Source organism: Drosophila mauritiana, chromosome 2R (assembly GCF_004382145.1).
Source record: "Drosophila mauritiana strain mau12 chromosome 2R, ASM438214v1, whole genome shotgun sequence".
Classification (NCBI taxonomy): Eukaryota; Metazoa; Arthropoda; class Insecta; order Diptera; family Drosophilidae; genus Drosophila; species Drosophila mauritiana.
The window spans coordinates 13729557-13754795 of NC_046668.1; the positions used below are offsets into that span (position 1 = coordinate 13729557).

Genomic DNA, 25239 nt, shown 5'->3' on the forward strand with positions numbered 1-25239 from the left:
GTAATCTGCGGGAGCACAGGCTCCAATTTGATGCCAAAGGAATGTGCTCGGCGAAAAACAAAAAGGCAAACAAGAATCGCACATTCGTCGGGAAAACTGCAGTCAATGTCTGGGCCATAAAATGAGCAATTAAGCCGCAATAGATGGTAAAGTTCAAGTGAAATAAAGATGGAATTACATGGAAAAAACGGCAATCAAAGCCAACAAAAATCTTTTGGCTTAAATAGCATGTGTGTGTCTGTGTGTTTGTGTGAGTGCGTAGTGAAATTAGTGGTGCTGTGGGTGTGCGCGCACAACAAAATATAAATAAAACTCCAATGTCACCGAGTCGAGTTGATAAAAAGCAGCGCTAAAGGCCTTTTAATTGCCGCTGCAGTCGATAAATCATCAAACGGGAATATGAAAGCATCTCAGGAATCCAGTGCGTAAAATTAGAATGCAACAACAACAGCAGCAGCAGCAGCAACAACAACAACACGCGGGCGGAGGCAGGAAAGATACAAAATAGCCAAGGAGCCAATATACATACACATACATGTACATATACATCCACGTCGTAAAGTGCGTCTCTCTCTCTCGCACTCTCTCTCTTTTGGAGCTCCATCCCCCGCTCCCCACAGCCACCTACTTCCTGCACATATGCTGCGAGCAACAACAACACAACGTGCTCCTCTTGGGGATGCTGTGTGCGAGCGAGAGAGAGAGAATGCGAGAGAGAGCGGAATACTAACTTCGAATCAAAGAGCGCAACTACACTCGGAAAAATTATTAAAGCTGCCAAGTCAGATGCTATTAATTTGTAATAAAGTAACTAAGGGAATTATTTCAAAACAAATAATAGCTTTTTACAAATCCGTTAAATTTTATTAAGATATAATTATAACTAAGAGAAGGCTTAGGGACAATATTGTTCTTTAATGTTTTAACTATAGATTTGCTTTTTCTTTTACATTGTAATTAATAATTTTATTACTTTTAACAACCTTACTAAAGTTAAAAATAATAATAAATGCAATTCCTATATACTTTTGTAGACTGATAACTGAATTTCCACCCCAAATTTTTGCGCAATCATTTTCCCATTTAGGGCGTCCATTTCTCTGAGTGCAGGGCTCAGTCATCGCAGCCTTTTCGCCTTGGCCACGAACACACGTCTCATTTGAACGTGAAACGCCGAGGCAAACGGACGCGCAGTCGCTCGTCGCAGTGGTTGTTGAATTCGAGTTTCGTACTTTCGAGCGCGCGTATTGAAATCCAAGTGAGCGATCGTGTGAACAGTGATAAAAAGTGAACCGCATATGCGGGATAGAGATACCTAACCTAGTGCCACACGAAAGTTGAAGTAATACCAGCAGGATATCTACTCAGTTGGCAGTGAAAAGCGTGGTGAAGTGTTCGGTCATAATGAGTGTGTGAGCGGGGACAAGCTGACAAACTGAATGCGATAAGGTTACAGATGTCCTAAGCACACAGGCACTGGCCCATCGCACACAAGGATTCCCGGGGTCCTGGTGACATGTAACTGGATCCGGATCTGGATACATGTTGGCTCCTAAGACAACAGCCCGCTCCTTTGCCTATCGTCTGGCCGCACTGCAGAAACGGGAGCAACAAAAGCGAGACACCGGGTAAGTAGCGATGCTTAACTATAATAAGAAACCTGTCCCCTCGGACAGGATAAAAACAAGCCGCACACACACTAGCACCACACACACACACAGTAGCACATGCGGACAAAGGGGCGCACTGCAGTGGTCGTCCGTTGCTTCCTGCGCCGCTAAGTATGCCACTGCAATGCTATTTTAAGGTGCAAAGTGCATTGAGTAGGAGGAGGCGAAGTGCCAGCCAGCTAGCCCTTACCCACACACACACACTTCGCACACACACATGGGCAGCGGACTACGGCGACAACACACAAAACGTATTCAAGTGTAACTAAAGACGACCAATTCACAAACAAACAAGCGCGCCAGGAGCAGTTGGCGGATGTGGGGGAGGTACGGAGTTGGGGGAAACGGAACCGACTGGAGCGGAGCGGAGCGGACGACCCTCGAACCGTGTGACCGCGGGGCAGGAGGGGGCGGGGTTCGACAGGGACGACAGGGGCCGCTCGCTAATGTTTATTATGAAAAGCGTGCCCTTTTGAACGCCATCGTGTATTTTTATTTTTATTTGTATTTTATGATTGCGCTTAGCCATGTGTATTTGCTGTGAGTGGAACTGTGGTGAGCGCTAGTGCACAGAAAGAAAATGAAATAGACTTGGTTTTAATCGAGGAAGAGATCCTATTTCAAAGCAAAGTAAAACAACTCCATTGAAGGTTTCGATTAGGAGAAGTTTCGATTTCTGAAATCTGAACTCTACACTGTAGAGTTATTGAAGTTCTTACTTAGTTTGGTTAATGATCAATTAAAATGGGATAGATTAAATGATGCCATCATGGTGTTTCGTCACGTGATAAGACAGTTTTTAAAACAATGATTCATAAAATTCTACTTTGAGACGTATTGAAACCTTTTCGATGGGAATACGATTATAAAAACCATCCAAAGGCCTGAGAATAATCCCCCGAGAGCCCTTACAAACCATTCTCGATCGATTCCCAAGTACACTACATTTTCTCTCAGTATGTTTATTTATGTTTTTCTTGTCACGGAGCAGGGCCAGGGGTGGTGGAGGGGCGGCTGTCGAGAGGCCCTCATGTGAGTGCAGCACTCAATTCATTGATAAAAGATGCAGCTACAATTATAATAATAATAATAACAAGAACTCCGGCCAACGGGATGCCGCCGCGATCAACATGCCGCAATTACAGTTATAATTTGGGCCCGTAAGCGTTGTTCAAATGTAAATTCAAATGTGGATGGATTGCAATTACCAACCCTCCGCGGCGACAAACGTTGGCTGCTTCGCTGAGTGGGGGTAACAAACAATCGCCAATTGGCATATAATGATCCCCTTTGGACGTCGAAACGTCCTAACTGACTGACTGACGTACCAACAGACTGACTGACTGACAGTCGGACGACATGCATACGAGTATGGGTATGGTAAAAAGTGGCATGGGACTCAGACAACCAGCAGCGACATTCGGAACAGTTCTCAGGCCTTGACAAATGCACGTAATGATTGGACTCACACTTTGGTTTCTGCTTTTTTAACAATTTACGCGCAGCTCTTACTCTTACCCCTTCTTCACTGGTTCTCACACTCACTCGGCCTAGTCATAATTTTAGGGGTTGTGCAACCCAGCACAGTAATCGAAACTCAAACCCAAAAACTCGTAGATACAGATACAGCTGTTCGCCTTGATGGGCAAACAAGGGCTTGGAGGTAGCCCTGCGCCCTTCGACTTTCGATTTTTCGGGACATGGGAACGGAGCGTTGCATGAACATCTTTGACTCCTGCGGTGATTAATTGTCATTCCAGGGCCCTATAGCATATGTAGAGGCCATTCGGGCTCCTATATGCATGTATGTAGGATCCAGGGTTCAGGGTCTTAACATTGGATTAGATGTCGATCGAAGTGAAAGAATAGGCTCTTTTCAGATTCTTTCGGCAACTGGCTTTGTTCCGAAGCTAGGTAGCTGATGTTGGTAAGGGCTTAGCGTCGTAAATCGTTGGATTGAACCATTCCGATCGATGGCGGTGAGAATCGGTAGGGCATTAACATGCCTAGGTAGTAGAACTTTCTATACGCCAGACTCTTATCATTGCATCTTCGACATGCGTAGGCAATTCGTTTGTTTTCCATTTCCCTCTGGCTATCATCAGCTGGCATCATGTGGCAGTAGTTTTGGCAACATAAATTAGGCCACGGGCATCATTTGTTAGAACCGGACACATTAGAACTTTGCTAATACGATACAAATGATAAGGGCCTCTCATCAGTTGTTCAGTTTGTGCTACTTATGCCGCTGATGGGATAGAATCATAAATAATTTGTTTATTGCATGCAGAGGGGGTCACAAGTATGCTGGCTACGATCGTATCTTGTGTATGTTGTGTATCTTGTAGTAACATGAGCCTGTGTAGCTTGGCCCATAACTCATGCTTGAAACTTTTGTTTCTACTTCTAATTCCTCGACAATTACGCTTAATTAATTTAAAGATGTTTGTTGCCGTTGTCGTGCTCGCATCCCCCGTCGAGTTGTTCGATCAATTTTGAGCAGTTATGACGGCGGCTCGGCCATGGGGGAGGATTTTTTAAATAGATTAATTAAAATCATCTTTAATTGTTTGATTACAAGGCAAGCGCGGCCCGAAAAAAATGCGAAGCGAACGCAGATAGCTCACAATAGCTGCTTTCATACGTTCTCAAGTTGCGGAGTGTGTGGGCAAAATGCGCAACATGTGAAATACAGATGCCTCAGAGTTACCAGCACGGTCCCTTGGGCATTAAAGATTTCATTTGTGCTACAGATGTTCCGGCGATTGTACAACATAACTACAAGGAGGAGTCTCACGCAATTGAGGCAGCGGCATCTGCCACAACCACACCAACACTCACAGCCAGCCACATTCACATCCACATCCATATCCACATCCATGGATCCATGGTTCCACTTCAGGGCAGTCACCAAGCGACTGGCGCAGCGTTTCGAGTGGCATTTGATTTTAGTGCTCGAGAGTGTGTGTGCGAGTGCTTCAGAAGTATAAAAATTATTGCTGCCAAGCAACTGAGTCAGTCAGTCATCAATTATTTTATAGAATGCTCACTTGTTTTGTGTGTTCTGGCATTGTTCCCCGACCAGACCCAATCTCCATCTCCCCGCCCCATTTCGGCATCCCCATGCCCCGAAATGCCAGAGCCGAATCTGTGTTCTCGGAGTTCACTTGGAAGTTCTCGTTCGGCACAGGAAGGGCTTCTCCGCCCTCTACACTTCACTTCACTGGGACTCCGGCAATAGTTGTGAAATTAAATTGAATACGACGCCGATTATCCCACGCAGTCTTCCATTCGCATTTCCCATTCATTCATCCACGGGCTGCCTAGGAAGCAAGTGCTGGCGACACAATCTCATCCTCATACTCCTCCTCATACTCCCCCTCAAACTCCTCCGCGGAATCCGAGAGCTTGGGAAATCATCAAAGTTCAGCGGGACTTCGGTGGCGTCTCCTGCTCACAATATAAGATGATTACATGCACACGCAACTTGCCGTATCTGGCCATAAATCTCAAAGAGTGCACAGGGAAAAAAGGATATTAATATCTACAAATTATGAAATTTTATACGGTGTACTTGTACTGCGCAGGGCTTTAATATAAATAGACATAAAATCAATGGAAATATTTATAAAGTTCTTATCTGAAACGGACGTTCCTTGACCCAGTATTCCATTCTATCTAAAGACAAAGAAATATCAGCCATTTGGCAGAAGTTTTATTATTTATTTTAATATTTCGTTTAAAATGCTCATTTTCTTGGACTTTTTCGCTCAGTGCATGTGCGTGTGTGTCCCACAGTTTGTCATTCAGTCATTCCATTCAGAGGATGAGGAAGTGGATGTGGAGGGGGTTTTCGCCGGATGCTTGCGTGCCAAAATCAATGCAGGTTTTTTATTTGCCAACGACAAGTTTGCATTCAATAAATAAAACCCATTCGATTATAAAGTACACCCGCAGACAATGAAATGTCGCTGATAAGCGCCTCTTACAATCCATTTGGCCTACTTCAGTTCATTAAAAATCTATTTAAATGTAATGTACAATACCCCACCTACCCGATGCACCAAGCTTTCGGTCCGATAAGGCAGGCATCCATCCAATCGATCGAATCGGGGCTATTTAATGTGCGAGACTTTGATTAATCTCGCCATCAGTTCGGTTGTTCCCTTGTCAAGCGAAATATACATATGTACACATGAGTATCTGTCTGCAATTCAGCATTATTCTTGAGAGTAGCTGCAGTAATAAATAAGCCATGTTTATAAGAGCTGAAAATCAGTTCGATTTTCGCTGATGGCGCTATCGATTTAGTTTAGCCGAAATGTAATTTGGCTAAGCAGCCCGGCAAACAATGTGGCCCAATATCGGCCTCGTCAAACAAAGGTCTAGACAAATCGAAAACAAAACGAGCTTCAATATCCCATCTATAATTGAATGCACACACAAAACAAAGCGGATAGAGTTGGAAGACTATTATAATCTGGTCAGTTACATGAGCACCGCCCGCCCACACACTCCACATCCACAAATATAGCAGATAGGAGATAGCATATAGCATATACGGCATGGCATATATGGCATTTACCATTACTATTACCCCAACCCATCCACACACGAAGGAGAATATTGACAGACACTCAAGTGTCCACAAGCACCCTGTAAATCCAATTGAATTACGCATAAAGGCGCTTAAGCCGAACGAAACGAGTCTCTCGATGATGACGACCCATCAAATGTATTATTTCCCTTTAACTTCTGATTACCCGATATTTTATTACGTTTCGTGGTCACGCCGGCTACTGGGTACCACTGATTTGGTGGAGCTGTGGCGCATGGATCCCCCTCAATAATAATCACTTATCGCATATCAGCGTTTCCGCAAAATTTACATATCGACTTTTACTTGATGCGCCTTTTAATGGCCCACGTCGGCGGCAATAAAATATTGAGAGACTAAGCGGGCGGGGGGCCTTTGAGTTTTAACTTATGCATGATTAATACATAATTACAAAGACAAACGCATAAACTCCAACTCAAACTCCAGCTCTAAGTGAGGCCCAAAGACGGGGGCCGGACTTATCGCGGTATTCGTGCAGGCATGCCTCCTCCATATAACCATTTGCCACTCCAACGGCCACCACACCACCACTTAATAACTCTGAAAGACAAAAGGCGCTTTTCCCACAGCCAAAGGCAAAGGCAAAGCCTGTGGAGGAGACCACGTCCTGAACCGATCCAAGCTGCCTAGCTGCCCGGAGAACTGCAGTGTGGCGGAGCATACTTATACCTGTTATTAATATTTCGATTAGGTACCAACGATTCGTAGAACCTGACGCATGACTTGCATGGCTAATGGGAAATTTTGTAACTTGTGACCACGCTGCCCTACACTTTGTGGGTCGTCGGACGGGGTCGTCGGATTGGTCCCCTGATTGATGGAGACAACTCATCGATTGTGCGGCGAGGACAGGAAGTGTCCCTAAGTGCAGCCGATACATCCTCATTTTGCCATTGATCCTGACACTAGATTGGAATCTGGGCCTACCTTCGGCAGGAAATGATATCTAAACTCAAGCGTACAACTCGAGATAGTTTCATTCGTGAAAGTAGCATCTCTTTTGACCTTTTGGAAGGGTTTGTTGCGTGATCATTTCATCTTCTCTTCGCAGATACCACCCTTAAAACATAGTTGATTATGGGAAATGTGATTGTAAGCAGACACCTTTTCTTCCTTACTTATAAACGGGTTTACGTCATAAAAAGGCAGGTGTACATCTGAGGGTTCCATTAAATGTTTGAATAACACTGTAATAGGATATGCATCCAAATTCAGGTACAGGTTAGCAATATATACAACAAAATGTAACATGATGTTAAGTTTAAATTCAATAATGAATGAATTTAATATTAATACACTAAATCAGCAGATTTCATAGGCAGTAGAGTGTTTACAAGTCGGCTCAGATCGCAAAATCCAAGTGCAAGACCATAAGTTTGTTAATGCTGTGCGTGTGCGTCAAAGATATGAACAGTTTAGTCAAACCATGGACACTTTCGTGGCTTGACAGACCGCTTTGTAAATAATCGCCTTATGGCCAAGTGGGCAAATTGCCTGGTCGAAGGAGCAAATGTAAAGGTAGCTAACTGGCGTTTCTTATCTGACTTTCCAGATCGTATTCACCACGTGAACAAAGCGAGTGTGCGGCTAATGCTAATGCCAGCTCCTTCAGCTAGCTCGCCACATCGCCAGCAGCAGCAACAACAATTGCAGGTGCCCCTGAGGGGTGCATCAGTTGCACAGGAAGCGCCGGACAAAGGGACACCTACACCACCTTCACCATCTCCACCACGAAACGACAGGTCAACTGACAGCGAAGCATGGCGGTGATTAATAAAGCCGGAAATGTGATTGCCCTCCTGCTGGTTAAGCTCCAGCTAATCCTGCTGTTCACGCTGTCAGTTTCCGGAGAGTTGCCGCAGCTGGACTACGGCAGCTTGTCCGCCTCCCTGGAGGAGGATGCGATTGACCCACTCACTGCGATAGCACCCTTCGCCAACTCCCTGGTCACCGAAGAGTCGGCGCCGCACAAGAACAACGCGGAGCTGCTCGGCAATAGCAGTGAGGATGAGAATGCAAGGCCGCAGCAAGGGTCCTCTGGATTGGGATCATCCGGAGCGGCAGGTGGATCGGGCATACTGCTTGAGGAGTTCAACAGCGGCAAACTGAGTCCCGGAGAGGCGAGTAATACGCTGCCCATATTCCTCATAGAGCCGGAGAGCGTTTTCGTGGTCAAGAACAGGCCGGCGGTGCTCAAGTGCAAGGCCTCCCACTCACTGCAGGTGATCTTTAAGTGCAGCGGCAGTTCCCAACCACCGCCGTCCACGCACGAAACTCACGTGGATCCGCACACGGGGGTCAACATGGAGGAGGTCACCGCCACCATCCACCGCGACCTGGTCGACGAGTTCTTCGGCGACGGACCCTTCAAGTGCGAGTGCCACGCGTGGTCGTCGCGTGGCGTGGTCAAGAGTCAGGCGGCCACCGTGCACATTGCTTGTGAGTACACTGTTCAAAAAGTTCTAGTTTACAAATAAAGACTAATTCAGGTGGTCTGAAATGCTCAGACTGAATTATTAACAATTAATGTTTTATTATTATTTTGACACTTTTAACAAGTTTTTATTATGAGCATAACTTGTAGGATTACTCTACAATAGTTGATTTTCACGAATTTTTGTTTCAGTATAATGGCATGCAGTTGAAAATGTAATTTTTGTAGTTAACTTTGCACCTTTGTCCGGGGGTTGCTTCCTGTCAACAACTGACCCTCGCTTAGCTTACCCCTATCTGTATCTGAATCTACATCCGTATCTACATCGGTAACCTGCATCTGTCCGTTTAACCCCCACAGATATTCGCAAGTCCTTCAACCAGTCGCCGACCTCGCTGCGCCTGGAGCTGGGCAGTCGGGCGGAACTGCGCTGCGAACCACCCGGCGGTTTCCCCGAACCGAAGCTCACCTGGCACAAGAACAACGCGGTCATCACGGCGGACAGCGAGCCGGGGATCACCGTTTCGGCCGGCACACTCATCTTCCGCCAGGTGGCCCTGCAACATATGGCCAACTATAGCTGCAGTGCGGAGAATATCGCCGGCAGACGCGTCTCCGATTCCGCCGTTCTCATCGTTTATGGTCAGTACCGAAGGGTTTTGGGGCAAATTAAGAATTTATAGGTTCCATGCTGTAAATTCCAGGAAGAAACCCACTTTACTGGGGTTTCTCGGTTTTAATCATTTTCCATGAAATACAGCTTTAAAATGCTTTTTTTTGGGAAAATTAATTATATTTATTTGCTAATAGAAGTGAGGAAGTATAATCATTTTGCAATTATAGGGCCAAATTATAGGGCCAAAAATCGCATAGCACCTTAAATTGAATAGTTTTGGTCGTTTTGCTGGTCGTTAAAGCTTAATTGTTCCGATTTCATCCCACAGTCAACGGTGGCTGGAGCACCTGGAGTCCATGGCGCGAGTGCAAGTGTGCGGGCAAGCCCAGCCAGGGAAGGAAACGTTCGCGCACCTGCAACAATCCGATGCCATTGAATGGGGGCGCCCAGTGTCCGGGCCCCCAGATCCAGAAGTCCGCCGACTGCGCTGCATGTCCAGGTACGTTCCTGCGGTCATCCGCAAAATTGTGGGCGCATCGAATTGCGGCCAACACGCCCATTATACGGGCTCGATGTGCTGCTAAGGGGTTTTGGGAGGGGAAACTGGGAATGCTTAAAGGCAGCTGTTAAGCAGAAGCCAAAATTGTCAATTTAAATGGTATTTTGCGGCCGGGATTCCAGCTTGGGCGCCACCTGAACATCCCCAACTGGTTGCCCCGCTGCTTCTGTCGATACATCTCCCGGAGCGTCGAGAACAACGCGTATTTTTCACACCAGGGCGGACAGGAGGTTACGGATACCGGGCTGGTGTGGAGTGGCAAGGACTGCCCAAAATACAAAGCACTGCACAACGCAAAAGTTCAGGGGGCGTTTCACAAAAAAAAAGATGAGGAATAAAAGACAAGATAAGCTTTTGAGGGTCAATGCGAACTAGACATACTCTAAGGACCTCAGTGAATTATCATAATCCGAAAGCGAGCGGATTTACATGAATGATGGGAGTGCCATTGGGATTAATTTACAAAGTACAACAGCTGAGCGAAATATTTTAATATTAAATTCATTTAAAACTAATCCGCATGGTTCTTACAAATTTCTACAGATTTTTATCAAAAAGCAAAGTTATGTCTTAAATTTCCTATACTTTCCCTTTTTAAAGTTAGTCTTATTTTAACTTTTTGACACACCTTAATTTCAACAATTAGAGATAGCTATTTTCTTACAATAATGAGTACATCAAAAAATGCCTATTTCAAGATTAATAACTTAATACCCACTATAACTAAATATAGACCAACCCCAGTACATAGTCACCATGCCCCGAGCGAACAATGGTATAATACACTTTTGAGTGAGTGCTGAGTATTTCATTTTAAACACGCATTCGGTTCCTCGGACCGACGACAGATATCTCCACATGCGAGATGCGTATATAGATGGATAGATTGGGCCGCCGCCTTTGGCAGTGGGGAACGCCTGCCGCCGGCGTGCCACCGACTAAATGGTGACAAAGGAATGAATCCGGGGGAAGGCATTGGGTCCAGAGACTTGGTGCGACTCAGCACTGAGGACTGGAGATGTGAGGATGAAATCTGGAGTGGAGTGGAATGGAATGGGGCGGACGGTGGTAGCTGGGGCGCTCTTTTTGACAGACGCACGGGCGGCATGTGTTTGAGACTCTTCACTTTTATTCATGTAAATTTATTGTATTGCATTGTATTGTATTGTAGTGCTCGCACAGATACTCACCCACACGGAGATTTCGTAGGATACTTGGCCAGGCGCACAGCGGGCACAGCAATGAGCAATTGTTGACAGACAAGCGGGCCAAATGGGTGATGGGAAATGGGTGGGTGGAGTACCAGAAGGGGGCCTTTCGGTCGTCAAGAGGGGGACGCCATTGTGGGCTCGGGTATTTCTTTTCTATGAAAAGTGTGTCATAAAATTAATTTTAAATTTCGCTTGGCTTTCGTTTTTCTTCTTTTTTTTCCCCGGACGACTTTTCATCCCCATGGAACCGTGTCAACCTTATGGTCCTGCCGCCGCCACGCCCACCAACGCCCCGTGATTACGCTGTCGCTCTGACGTCCCGTCGTCCTGACGTCCCGTCGCCATCATCGCCATCGTCGCCCGCCAACAACAGAGGACACTCAAATCGTGAGCCCTGATGGATTTGACATTTCGTCGAGTAAGCGCAGTAAGTTGAACCGAAAGCCCGACAATATGCATTTCCCTCAAAGGCTTCCCAGCCGTTTCAGGATCCAATGGGATGGGGCTACTCGGATGGGTGGGTGGGGGTTCCAAAGGATTCAATACGACATTGTGTTCGAGCAGTTAAACTTGAATGTTTAACGAGCCGACGACAGTTAAATTTTTTAGTTGGGGTCGCCTCGCTATCCACTGGGGCCTTAACAATCCAATAAACAATCGTGTTAACCCGAACCGGAGGCATCAGCATCCAACCAACCGTGGCGTCATTCGTTTCGGGACTTCCCCCAAAAAAAATCCTCCACACTTTAACTGACTTTAACTGAAGTGACTTACTTTGCGACGGGGTAGTTGTTGGTGACGTCACTGCGGCAGATAGCAACTTAAAAATCACTTACCACGACTCACGCTCTCTGATTCATGCAACAGTCTGAGTCTGGGTCTAGTTCTGGGTCTCGGTTTTTGGCCGGGGTCGAAAAGGATACGTCCTGGGATGGGTATTGACAGGCGGGATGGGTTGGGGATCAGGATGCGCACGGCTTGGCAGCGGGGAAAACTAAATGCCTGGCAATGTGATGATGGCTGGCGACAAGTCCGGAATTTTGTGCGCCCTTTCTGAGGGTGGTTTTATGTTTCCAAAACAGGAAGTGCCAAATGCCGATGTATTTATACCAGGATGTGCGCACACTTAGCGAAAAACTAGACCAGGAACTAAATACCTAATTAAAATAAACCATCGCAGTCATGTGGAAATTTGAATATTATTGCAAAAGAAATGCCTTAATGAAAACTATTTATAAATTCAAATCAGTTTTTATAGTGTACGCATTTGTACTATGTTTATAAAGAAGGCTTGTTAATAGATCATTTTTTTATTAAGAATAACTTAAATAACTTCGCATCATCTTATTTTCCTCAGTGCATTAGCTGTCGAACATATATTTCAGCTGCCATTGGCATGCATCACACCATGGACATTTTTGGCTTTTTGTTTAGCTTTCGGACTTTCCGCTTTCTCCCCCTCATTTAGTGGAAATTGAAATAGCAAAGAAAATGCGAAAATAGAAAAGCATTAAAATGACAATCACTTTTACTCACCCACCCACGCAGAAACCAACCCAAACCAAACCCCAAAAATCAACAGAGGCGTCGTCAACGGAGTTTTGGGGGTAAAGAAAAAAAACTGGGAAATGGGAATCAGGAGTGGAGGAAGACCCACTAATTTTATGGTGGGAACAAACTTTCGATTTCTCCCCATGGACCATCTATTAGACCGTAATTGTGCAGCCGGAGAAGCTGAGAACAGGGGGGCTGGAATGCCACGTCCATGATTGTGGCCCCGATGGTCTTGATATATGACCCGGGGAGTGCCGCTGTCGGGAATGTGTGCTAAATCATGTTAATATGACTTTTGATTTCTAAACTGCCTGTGCTTTTGCCTCTGCTCTTCCATTTACAGTGGCCCGCTGGTCGGCGTGGAGTGACTGGAGCATCTGCTCCGCGGAGTGCATTCAAGTGCGTCGCCGGAAGTGCCTGACTCAGGGCCAGACTCAGATTTCCTCCGAGACGGAGGAAGCCGGTGATCTGCTCCTGGGAGCTCCCGGGGTGGGCATGGCCGCCCTCATCGCCGCAGCAGGAGTGGGCACAGTAGGAAGCCCCAGCGAAGCGACTGGCTCCAGTTCCGACATTATCCCGGGATATGGCAAATCATTGTGCGCCGGAAAAGACATACAAACGGCCGAATGCCGCGGCGAACAGTGCCAGATTGGCAAGGATGGTAAGTCTGTGCTCATGACTAGGATGAATGCCTGGCAGGAGCAACAAAGTAGACAGTTAGACAACAATAACAGCAGAGCCGGAGTGCAGCATCCACAAAACCAGAATCCCTGAATCCCTCGCACAAAAGATGAGCACTCAACACTGATTGTCACAATGGGAAATTAACCAAGTGCATTTGTTTGTGCACGACCACGGGCTTATTTATCTATATAATGGAAGTATAGATGGTATAGAAAGCATGGCCAGGACATTTCACTTTTCACCCCAAAGGACCCCCAGCTGTAAGCTCTCAACTTGCGACTTCCAATCGCCCCAAATGAAACCCGGACCCAATCGAAGAAGGGTCGCAAATCAATCGCAGCAGCACCACTTGGAATTGAGATTTAAGTGGGGGTCCCACACAAGTCTTCCGAGGGTTTATGTGCTTTGCCAGATAATTAGGCGTGCGGCAAAGACAGCAGCATCAGCATCAGCATCCACCCACCCATTTGCCACCCCAATCCGGGGCTTTTCCCGTGTCATTGTTGCTGTTTGCGATTCGATTTTCATCGGCGGGCGGCTAGAGGGGAAAATTGTGCGATTGACCCAACTCAAACATAGTTTTGTGCGGTCCATGGGGATCAATTAGATGGCTGTCACAGTGTGTAATTGAAAGGATCAGGATACACAGGGAGTACCAGGAGTTGCTGGGCTTTTTTGGCAGGTTTGTCCTTTATTTGATTGCCTGCTGAAAAGTTTTCGAAGAGCTGTGACACTCTGCAGCTTATTTTCGATTTTATTACGATTCGCTAAAGCTCGAGCAATCCGGGCAAATCCCTGGGGCCACCGATACCTGCGGCTTCATCATGGCCCATTGTCAGCATCTCGTACTCAACCATCTGATATTAAAAGCGTATTTGTCAGACCAAGGAGACGAATCCCCTTTTGATGTCCCTTGCAGGAGGCAACAAAAAAAAAGGAAGCAACACAATATATATATATATGTGGATCTAAAAAAGCCAGCATGCAAAATGCACAAAAGCAAAGGGAAAACGAAAGCTGCGAGATCCTTGGAGTATCCCAGTTGGGGATGCTGCTAGGGTCTTCAACTTCTACTTCTATCGCTGTTTCCGATGCTGCCGCTGATTTACAGCGAATATAATTGCTCATTTCATACATTGTATAATGCGTCCGCCCACCCACTTCTAGCCCTGCTAGCACACCACTGACTGTACTATATACGGCATAATAATCATAATATATACAGAGTAATTCCTTGCGCTGCAGCGATTCCTTTTTGGCCAACAACCAGTCACCGCCAGCGCCGGCAACAATGACGACAACAATCACAGCAACGGAAACAGGCAGCGCAACAATGGGCGTCCAATGGATGGGTGGCAGTGGGTGTGGATGTGGATGTGGGCATGGAGCTGGGCATGGAGATGGAGATGGGCACCATAGATGGGGTTTGGGTTGCGGAATCTGGGATGTCGGGCAACTGACTGCTGGCGACGGGGGGCCGCCGGCGAATTATAATGCGAAATAGACGAAGCTGGACTGGGGATGAGCATACAAACATAAAACATTAAATACAGACATACACTGCTCCGCTCCGCCAGATACGGATACGCATGGCTGCTCGGGATTGATGACAATGGGTGAGAGGATGCCTGTTTGGTTATGGAAAAGTTCAGTTCAGTTCGGTTCAGTTCGGTTTGGTTTCGGTTTCGGGTTGACTCAACGTCCATGAATGTGTGGATTTTGCTTAGCAGGCATCCTGGAAAGCATGAGGGTGGCGGATTTACGCTGAAATCTCTTGGTTTCCTTTTTTTTAATGCCCAAGCACACACAGATTGGCAATTGGAAGGGGGCGGGGTGGTGGCATCTTGGTTCGCAGGCTTTATTGCCAGTTCAGTTCTCTAGAAGGTGAACTGATTTTAAGACTCCACTTTCGAGATTGAGTTCGGAAATACTCTGAACGTTCTGTGCGTTAGAATAAAAGATCCATATATATTTTATATTATTTATGAAGTCGTTAAGGACACTAAAAATTTATTTCATTATTTCATTACAAAAGTTTTCTGTGAACCTATAAAAAAGTTAACGAACTGGGTGCCAATAAACTTTCCCTTAAGTAAAATTACGGGGTACAATCAGCCGATTCAGCAGTTTAATATGAGTGCGCATCGCTTCACCATTGCAGATTTCGATTGGACCCTCTATCTGGGATTGGCCTTCATAACGGCGGTGTGCTTCGCCTTCGGGACCGCACTGATCTGCTGCGCTCGTCGTGGCATCCGCACCAATCCCCATTACAACATGGCCCGTTCAGGTGAGTTTCAAAGGACTCCAGTGTCCTGCGCCGGTCGTCCTGCGACCGTATAACGTTGCGTTGGCCGCCAGCAATTGACCGTGTTTATTTCGACTCCGTTTGCAGTAATGGACGCAGATTATATGCCCGGCGTTGTGGAGAAGAAGGAGATGCGCATGCATATCGAGGCCAGCAACATGGGATACGATTACGTCAATCCCGGACATCGTTATTTGCCCGGCGAGCACATCATGGGCATGGGCATCGGCTGTGGAGGCGTCACCGAGCACCACTACGACGTGCCCAATCTGTCCGCCAAGTAAGTGTACAAATAAGCCATCAATGTTATTAGTTCGCCCTTTTTATATGTCCCTTTATCCTTTGGGTACTCTTGAGTCTTGATTTGGTTACAATATGGTATAAATACTATAGCCATAAACTTTACAGCTTGCAAATAAGTCATGAAACATTTTAATATCGAGGGATTATCTTTGATGCCTTTGACTGTATCCTCAGTACGTTTATTTCAAATATACAAAAAGATAAAGAACAATTAAATTCCAATGAGTTCCACTAAATTCTTTAAAATTTCTCCATTGCCCATCTTTTGGGTTCACTATTTAATTACAAATATGAATCTTTGCATTTATCAACACTTTGACATTAAAGTGAACACATTCAATTTAATGAATTATCTGACGAGTCTGACTGGTTTTATAAATTCAAAGACTTGTTCATGACAGGGGCTTACATTTAAATATGACTCATACGACATTAAAATTCGCCAAAGAACAAGAATAGTTATGCGCTTTTTATTATTCTTGGCACGAAAATGTGGTGCTCACAGAGAATTACTTCCTACATATCTTCCCCTCCAGTGCTTTTACAATGTGTAGATATAAACTTTTTAATATCCTCTTGCATTCCAACACCCTCAACTTTAATTGCATATTTTTAAAGCCCTTTTTCCAATAATAAACGATTCTAATCATTGTGGATTGGTTTTACTTTCAGCTACACCAATCCAATAGATCATCTGAGCGTGGACTATCTGTCTGAGACCGGGGAATCCTCCACAGCTGATACCTGTAAGAAACCAAGCTTAACTTGATTTGAATCGGTTTAAATATCCCTGTCATCCAACAGCGAACTCAACCTTCGATATGAACGGAAAGTTGTCCATACTCAACGCCTCGAAGAGCAGCACATACGAGCTGCTGGGAAGCGCAGGAGGACAGCTCCGCCTCTATGGCGGCGAGCTGCTGCTCTTTGTCCCGGAGCACGCCATCGGAAAGCACATCAAGAAGCACGTATCCTTGCTGCTGCTGAGCGACGAGTGCAGTCGAGTGTCCTGCGCCACCGAGAGCTCCATTCTGTGCAGCAGTGTGGTTCATAGTGCCCCGCGGAACTACAGCTTCGTGAAACCAGTGATCCTGAAGATTCCCCACTGTCTGGTGGCTCCGGAGCAGTGGCATGTTCACATCTACCACGCGGACAGCGAACACGACGAGCTGAGTGTCAACTGGCGGCGGGCAGTTTCCGTCGGCGAGGAAACCATCAACACACCCATGTTCGTACAGCTGGAGGCGACGCATGTGTTCATTATGACTGAGCAACTGGGTCACTTCACCGTGGTGGCGGAGCCGAGGATTCAACAGCCCTCGATCAAGATGAAGCTGCTGGCCTTCAGTCAACACACGCCACCCAGCAATGCAAACTGCAGCTTGCGGATTTACGTGGTCAAGGACTTCCCCAATAGCCGGGATATCTGCGCCAATGTGGAGGCCAAACTGGGTGGCAGTTTTCTTGGCGAGAGCCAGGTCTTTGCGTTCACGCTGAATAGCCGAAATCTGAACATCCGGGTGAGAAGCGCGGATGTCGAGGCAGCAGCTCCCTACGAACATGCCATACCCTACCAGCACATCCTCAGCAACAACTCCATTCTGCACTGCGAGTTTAGCTTGAGGAGGCAGGATCAGAACACCCTGTGCGTGGACTTTGGCCAGGGCAGCGAGGACGACTACTACACCTTTAACATTCCAGCGCACTCTATGAGCGGATCGGCAGAGGAACTGGCCTCCACTACGAATACCACCATCTCAATTGACCGCCAGGGCAACTATGTAAACGAGAGCTGTGTGATGGACTTTGTCCAGCTGCCGCACTCCACGAAGCGTTTGATCTGCAGCGCCTTGGATCCTCCACGGGCGGACGAGCGGGATTGGAGATTACTGGCCAAAAAGCTGAATACGGACCGGTATATTGCTTACTTTGCCACCAAAGCCTCGCCCACCGAACAGATCCTGAATCTGTGGGAGTGCCGAGCGAATAGCAGTCCTGGTAGTAGTTCCAACTCAGTTTCACATACGATAATGGCGCTCCTGCTGACGCTTAAGGAGATGGGACGTCAGGATGTGCTAGACATCATAGTTGAAACCATAGGCCCCTTGTGGATTTAAGGCACGTTCCCTTCATACGCTATATTACAAAGATATTTAACGGAAGTAAAACATGAATTTTGTATTTTGGAAACTAACAGAAAAAGCTTTAAGGGTCAACATTTTGAAATTCCATTCCGCAAAAACGGAAACGAAAAGAGTGTGTTGAAATCCTAGCAAACTAAGCGTTCAATGTATCCGTTGAGTTTTTAAAAGTTTTGCCAGTTTCACCTACCTTCACCCTGTTTCCAGTGACAAATCACTATTTGTTTCCAAAGATAACTTATCCAACAAACAAGTAACACCTAAGAACTGAACCACCTGCAAAGTTTGTTAAAGTGAGATGGGGGAAATCAGCGTGAGGCTCATGGCCCCTTGTTGTTAAAAACAAAAAATGTTCATGAGTTGCCTTTTATTTACAAAATGTATGAACGACGCGAACGAAAAACGAAACGTAATGTGGAACGAAACTGGAATCGAAATGAAAAGAATATTGAATCAAAGTGTAGCTGTAGTCATAGTCACTAAGTTACTGTAGTGTTGTGTTCTAAGGTAACTTGCTCAACGAACTTTGTTCCCTATGGGTGCCATGCATTTTATACACTAAACAGGAAGAATGTAGCGTTTAATTATACTTGTGGCTTAGCAAACTTATAGTTTTAAACACATAACTCTAGCATTACGATAAAAAAAACTGTTTGTGTACGATACGACAGCTGTAAGATACGAGTTCACATGGGGCAGTAGGCCAAAATACATAGAGTAAGTGATGGCCAACTACGAAAGACAACCGACAAACATTTTAATTCAAATGCGGTAGTTGTAAACTGTTTGCCAAATCGTTGAATTTCTCAGCCGACTCTAGGTACGAATAGTCACTAAAGAAGAGGAGCATTTAGTAATCAAAACTAAGCCATAGCACACATATACCCTAAAGTATGTAGCCTCTCAAATTATATATATAGCGTACCCATATATGTTTATATAGTGTAACATCTAGTAATAGTTATAAAACAAAACAACAAAACGAGTAGTTTGTTAGACATACTCAAGTGATAACCTTTGTATTTGTCTTTAGTTGTAAGTCTGATCCTGTCGTTTAATCGTTAATCAAGTAAGCATTTACAGAACAATGACGTATACTTAGTGGCTCAAACGAAAAGTTAAATAAAATTAAAACTGCAACAATAATTTAACAACCGATTTTTTACACATACTCGTTTCTGTTAGGTCGGAGGATCTTGCTCATCGTTTTCGTCACTATCAATTAGCATTGTGATGTTTATGAGGTGACGCATCGTAGGACGTCCATGTGGACAGTTCTAGAAAACTGAGGATTTGCCATTTTTAATTCAAAATGTTGACATTTACTTACCCATGGCTGTTCAATTTCTCCCATCTGTGTGATCAGTCTTCTCATCGTTGTGTTCCTGCTAAGAGCTGTGCCAATCATCACCGATTTTCGGCAAGCACGTGAGGCAAACATAGCTCGCACCCTAGACGGGCGACAGATGGTGCCTTCGGGCGCATCTTGCAGCATAAAGATAAGCTCATCAATGTCCTCTTTGCCGAATTCCCATCGCTTGCTGTGCGGCTTGCCCAACAGACGCACTTTCTTCGTGGCAGGAGCTGAAATGGAAATCTTTTATAAGTAAAATAACAGAAGGTCTGTTTAAATCGCACCTTCGTGGTCTACTTCAAACTTGAAGCCATTCTTCTCGAACACATCAATGTGGTTCAATAGCACCATCTCATTAACCGCAGTTAGTTCGAGATTTTGCGGCACTGCCAAGCGCTGATACTCCAATTGAGTTGTGCGCTGCAGCGTTTCAAAGTTGTACTTTTCATCAGTGGCATGCTGATCTACTATGAATAGATCATCCTCTAGCTTGACTATGATAAAGCCCAGATTAAACTGTCCTATTATTTCCATGCGGGCGAAATCCTCCTTATCGATCTCACGCTGGAGTTCTGCTTCTGCACTGTTGTTCTGGTTCGGATTAATTTCCGTCTTGAAGCGCAGACGCTGAAGCTTGGTTCGAGTCCTCCGATCACGCTGCTGTTGCTCGTGGGCCTTTAAAGAAGATGCGATCTCCTCTAGAGAAGTAGTTAATTCCCCGCTTGAAAAATTTGATGGCAGACCCTCCTCCATCTCTTCATCAAACTCAATACGAGTGGGCAGCTCAATGTGGTCATCTTCGTCGCTAGCAATATCAGTTTCTTCCGACAGCTGAGTGAAACTAGGCGGTTGTGAATTGAGTTCTGCCGGTGATCCCTGTTTGTCCATTGCCTTAGCATCAGTTTTAAACTCGAAAATACTGCGACGACTTTTAATTGGGGTCAGAACCTTGCAATCAATGCGAGGTGCATTTTCCGGTTTCGTTAAAATATCATAAGCTGTAACCAATTTGCATAAATTATTCTTTATAAACGATGATATGATAGCAAAGCTTTCTCACCCTCAGACTCCTTAGCCATCTCTTTCAGGTTGAGGAAACTATTATCCAGGGAGACTTGCGTCTTGTCCGCTTTTGCCATGTCAACATCACTCGCTGCTTCAGATTCTGCCTCGCATTTGGAACTCTGCTCCTTGGGTGACTCTTGGCTGAGAAATGTATGAATCTTTTGCATTTTCAACGTCCGAGTAGTCAATTCTTCGGATTCACTGCACCGGCGCTTTACTGGAACTGATGGTGCCGTACCTTTTGTGTCGCCAGTGCGTCGCCACTGGGTGAGCACATCCATAAACCTCTGCGTTGAGGTAGTGGGTACATCTTCTTCTGATGCTTCTTCGTTTTGGTCCTCCTTCTCCTTACTTGGTTCTTTAGTGAATTTAGTTTTACCCGGATTTGTCTTGGGTTCCAGCATGCTCACAATGGTGGTGTTTTGCATTTGAAATGTAGCTGGAGTGTGGCCAAAGGTGTCCAGCAGCGATTTTTTCAGTGCCAGCAGAAGAATTCGCTCGTTGTTTATCAGCAATTGGCGTTTGTCGGGCGTGAGATTCACATCCACATCAGAACGGGCCGTGATGATGTTGAGATAAATAAAGGGTTGCTGTTGGACGTTATAGCGATGGTAAATGTCGTTCATCACCTTGGCTATCTGTAATATAAATCATTTAATTTATTTAAGCTTTTTAAAAGAGTTTGTCTCACATTTTTAGGGTCACAGGGCCTCGAGTTGACAAAAAAGAACTGGCGATCTCTGCTTGAGCGTCCAACGCCATGTCGGCAACTGGAAATGAATCCCTCGAGTTGGAAGTCCGTCTGATTAAGACGCTCTACATCCTCGGTGCTGATTTGCGGACAAGTGGTATCGGCTACATCCGCACCAGATTCTAGATCAGCCCGCAATTCCGCCTCGGTCAGTTGGCCCTGGCCAAAAGGAGACTTTAAAGGAACCAGATCCGCGGCCTGGCGTGCTCCAAATATGGCTGATATGTTGGCCATGACCTCCTGGTCGCCATGCGTTTGTAGCACAACAGTTTTGGCCCCTTTCGGAGTGTGATTACTGCAAAGGATGCGGACACCTTTAGTGACTAGACAATAGGCCTGCAGAATCTGGCACATCTTGGTGAACTCCTTTTTGATGTTGCGGGTAAAGTCACGCCTACGAACTGGCAGAGTGGAAAAAAGATTTGCCAGAAGGACGGTAGTGCCAACTGCACGGGCACAAGGAGAACGCTTCTTGATCCTACCGTCATGGTCCAGTTCCACCTTAACCCCTAGAAATCGGAAGTTTTTAATGGAATAAAAGTGGCGTTAAACGTAGAGTTCCGTCCATAACTCACCTACATCGGTAGAATTGTGCCGGGTTTGGATAACCATATCTGACAAGGCACACAGTGAACTTAGAGCCTCTCCACGGAATCCAAAGGTTTCCACGCCCAGCAGGTCCACGAATTCCCGGATTTTTGAGGTGTGGTATTTGGCAGCTGTGTGCAGTGGGATTAACTATTGTTCCGAAACATTGTAGATATGCCTGCACTTACTCATGCCTTCCAGATTCATTTCCTCCACGCCACTGCCATTGTCGCTGACCTCCACGCCCTGCAGTCCCTGATCCTTTAGCTTGATCTCCACCAGCGTGGCGCCCGCATCTATTGAGTTCTCCACTAACTCCTTGACAGCCACAGCCAAACTGAGAACCACCTGAAATGAATTGAGCCCACGGGGTCTAAGGAACTTGAGCGAAACTTTAATAGCTTTCGTATCTCACTTGTCCCGAACATATTTTGTGCACTGTATCCTTGCCAATCGCCTTTATCTGACCGGATATCGCGGTGGTTGGTGGAGGCACCTTCGGTTCTTTCTCCGTGTCAGCATTGTGATTGGTTTCCAACATAATTGTGGCTTAAACACAACGACTGCACCAATTCACAAAATTATGGCGCTCTTTAGGTCGCCGTGTGACCAGATTATATGACCAACTAATTGGATACGGAATGCAAAATGTTTTTACATCGGAAATGCGCTAGAGGGCGCTCGTCAATATAAGTATTATATTTTGCAAAAATTTCAATGCTTGCCTACAATGGCTTGTGTTCCTGTTCTCAGGACTCGTCAACAATCATTTTATTAAATACAAGATAAATAGCAAGTATTTTGCTTTTTAATTAGGCATTGAGAACAACTACAGTTGAACCAAATACACTAGCATAATTATTATTCTAGTGTCTTTGGTTGAACAATATTATCTCGTTTTAAATTATCGTATTCCCATGGATAACATCTAAACGCGCAAGCAGCAAAAAATTCCAAAGGTAAAATCTAAGAGAGATGGAATGCTAGCGTAGATTCTTTTCACTAACTAGATAATTCACCAGTAATTTCATTATAAGGTGCATTTTGGAACTGAAAATGATGTTGAACTCTGGCTCTTTTATATAAGAGCTAGGATTGGAGCCGCACTAAGTAGATAAGAGATGGATTTAATGGTCTTGGTAAGGTACTTGGCAGCTGAGACAATGTGATTAGCTATAGTTCCGCACCATTGTAAAATTCAAAAGCGCTAGAGGGCGCTGTCGACAATTTATGTAATTATTACATGTATGGTCGCGTCAATGGTTGCTAACTTTTGCCAACAATGGGCTTGTGGTTGTGTTTTTGTTCGTGATTTTTATAAATAAAACAAAATTAGCAAGTAAAAAGTATTTAACTTTTTAATTAGGCATGTAGAACAACTACAGTTAATTTGGATATGGATATGGATATGGAGGCATACATCCCCAGCTGCAGGCAGAAGATAATGCCAAAAGGACAAACTAAGGGAGATGGAATGTTAGCGTAAGATACTTTTCCACTGACTAGCAAACTCACCAGAAATTTCGTAAATTCGTAAACATATGATAAAACCAAAACTGTTACATCAATTATTGCTAAAACTTGTCTACAATGGACTTGCTTTTATCAGCAATAATTTTTATAAATAAGCGAATTCACAAGTCAAAAGTATTTCACTTTTTAATAAGACATCGAGAAAAACTACAGCTGAACCTTTTGTATCTAATTTTCTCGCCATTTAATTCGTACACCATGGAGGGCAGTGCCAGGAGGCAAAGTCAGAAGTTTGACCATTTGATGTGCTAGAAACAACAGCAAATAATGCCCACAGGACAACCTAAGGGAGATTTCATTTTAGCGTTAGACACTTTTTCACTTACTAGCTTACTCACCAGTAATTTCACGACGAGCTGCATTTTGGAACTGAAAATGATTTTGAATACTTTCCCTTTTATATAAGACCTAGATTAAGGCTACTTCTTGATAAGAGATAGATTTAATTAAGCTGTGGAAGTCCCTGGTCCTAAAACCGAAGCATTGATGGTAGTTTTTTATATATTAATATAATTTTAATGGCTTTAAAACGTAGGAACTAACAGAGGCAACGAACATAACATGAACACATAACAACAATGATGAACTACAATATTGAATAATAATTTAGATTAGCTAATAGCAAAGGTCTCCTGGGTGACGCCTCCTCAGTCTTCAACCAGTGAAGCGGCGTGGTTGAAATTCTATGTAGTAATTAAATAATATGTTCCGTGAACATTTCATGATATTAAAACTAATCGTATGTTGGATTTTTAATTATGCATCAAGAACAACAACAGTGTAACTTTAATAGGAATCCCATAGACAAAAGGGATAGATGTAACGCAGTAATAGGAAATCGCAATCTTCTTGAGGTAAAAATTTCCCAGAAGCAACAGCAAATAATGCCATAAGGACAATCTAAGGGAGATGGAAACTGAAAGTTATTTTGAAATCTTGCTCTTTTATATTAGAGCTGGATTATAGATAGATAAGAGATCGATTTAATTAAACTATAAAAATTAATGGTCTTAAACCAGAGGCAATGCATTTTATATTCCTGTCTACACAATTAAATGATTATGTTTTTTTTTTTTTTTTTTTTTTTCAATGGTTCAATGGTTCAACATCAAAATGTTTTTAAAACTAATAAATATGATATATGTACATATAAACGTTTGGTCTAAAAATTACACTTTTAATGATTGCTTGGGTAAATGTGATGCATCCAATCCTGGTTGTCAAGGTGCTTGCTGTACGTGGAATTGCCACAATGGTTAGAACTCACTTGTTTGTCCGTCTCCATCCTGGCCTACAAGCGGTAGACAGACTAGCCTTGGCTGAGGAGTATTTTTCGACATTGGGCGGTTGTGGCAAAGGTAACAGCTCTCCAAATCAAATGCGGATGCCAGAGAGTCAGCGCCGTGACTCCTCTTGATCCTGAACTCCGAGAATTCGGATGTGGGTTGAAGGGAATAATGGTAAAGAGAACTCTACGCCCATTACCAACCCACATCAGTAGACTTGGATAACCATAACCATATCAGGGCCTCTCCACGGCATCCAAAGGTTTCCACCGGCCGGAAACCTCGCCGGATCCCGAGTTTGCAGATCTTTTGAATATGGTACTTGGGACAATGGGATTAGCTATAATTCCGCATTATGGTGGAATGCAAAAGGTCTATAGGTCGCTGTCGCCAAATCAAATCTATCAAATGGGCTTGTGTTCGTATTTTTAAGACCCATCACCAATCATTTTAATATATAAAAGAAAATTAGGAAGTTACAAGTATTTTACTTTTTAATTAGGCATTTAGAACGACTACTGTTAGTTCGTTATTTACTCACTAGCCCCACGGATTGCAGTGCCA

The 25239-nt window shown here is 44.7% G+C and overlaps 2 protein-coding genes across 5 annotated transcripts; one reads left to right on the forward strand and one right to left on the reverse strand.

Annotated features, from left to right (window-relative positions):
• Position 1: 1 nt before the first annotated feature.
• Positions 2 to 19244, forward strand: LOC117135434 (netrin receptor unc-5). Of its 2 annotated transcripts, none has more exons than XM_033295597.1 (11): positions 2 to 537; positions 1088 to 1628; positions 7841 to 8727; positions 9083 to 9364; positions 9667 to 9837; positions 11482 to 11535; positions 13006 to 13323; positions 15508 to 15636; positions 15742 to 15934; positions 16630 to 16703; positions 16762 to 19244. In XM_033295597.1, exons 3-11 carry the CDS (start codon positions 8049 to 8051, stop codon positions 18072 to 18074), a joined length of 3213 nt encoding a protein of 1070 aa, XP_033151488.1. In that variant the 5' UTR covers positions 2 to 537; positions 1088 to 1628; positions 7841 to 8048; the 3' UTR covers positions 18075 to 19244. The 2 variants fall into 2 exon arrangements, with proteins under 2 accessions (XP_033151488.1, XP_033151487.1); XM_033295596.1 differs by having other exon boundaries at positions 2 to 146.
• On the reverse strand, positions 19085 to 22483 carry LOC117135435 (mismatch repair endonuclease PMS2). Of its 3 annotated transcripts, none has more exons than XM_033295601.1 (8): positions 22272 to 22483; positions 22045 to 22204; positions 21844 to 21987; positions 21209 to 21777; positions 20513 to 21155; positions 19737 to 20450; positions 19429 to 19682; positions 19085 to 19313 (listed from the first exon to the last, which is right to left on the reverse strand). In XM_033295601.1, exons 1-8 carry the CDS (start codon positions 22395 to 22397, stop codon positions 19311 to 19313), a joined length of 2613 nt encoding a protein of 870 aa, XP_033151492.1. In that variant the 5' UTR covers positions 22398 to 22483; the 3' UTR covers positions 19085 to 19310. The 3 variants fall into 3 exon arrangements, with proteins under 3 accessions (XP_033151492.1, XP_033151490.1, XP_033151491.1); XM_033295599.1 differs by having other exon boundaries at positions 19085 to 19375; XM_033295600.1 differs by having other exon boundaries at positions 19085 to 19383.
• Positions 22484 to 25239: the final 2756 nt, after the last annotated feature.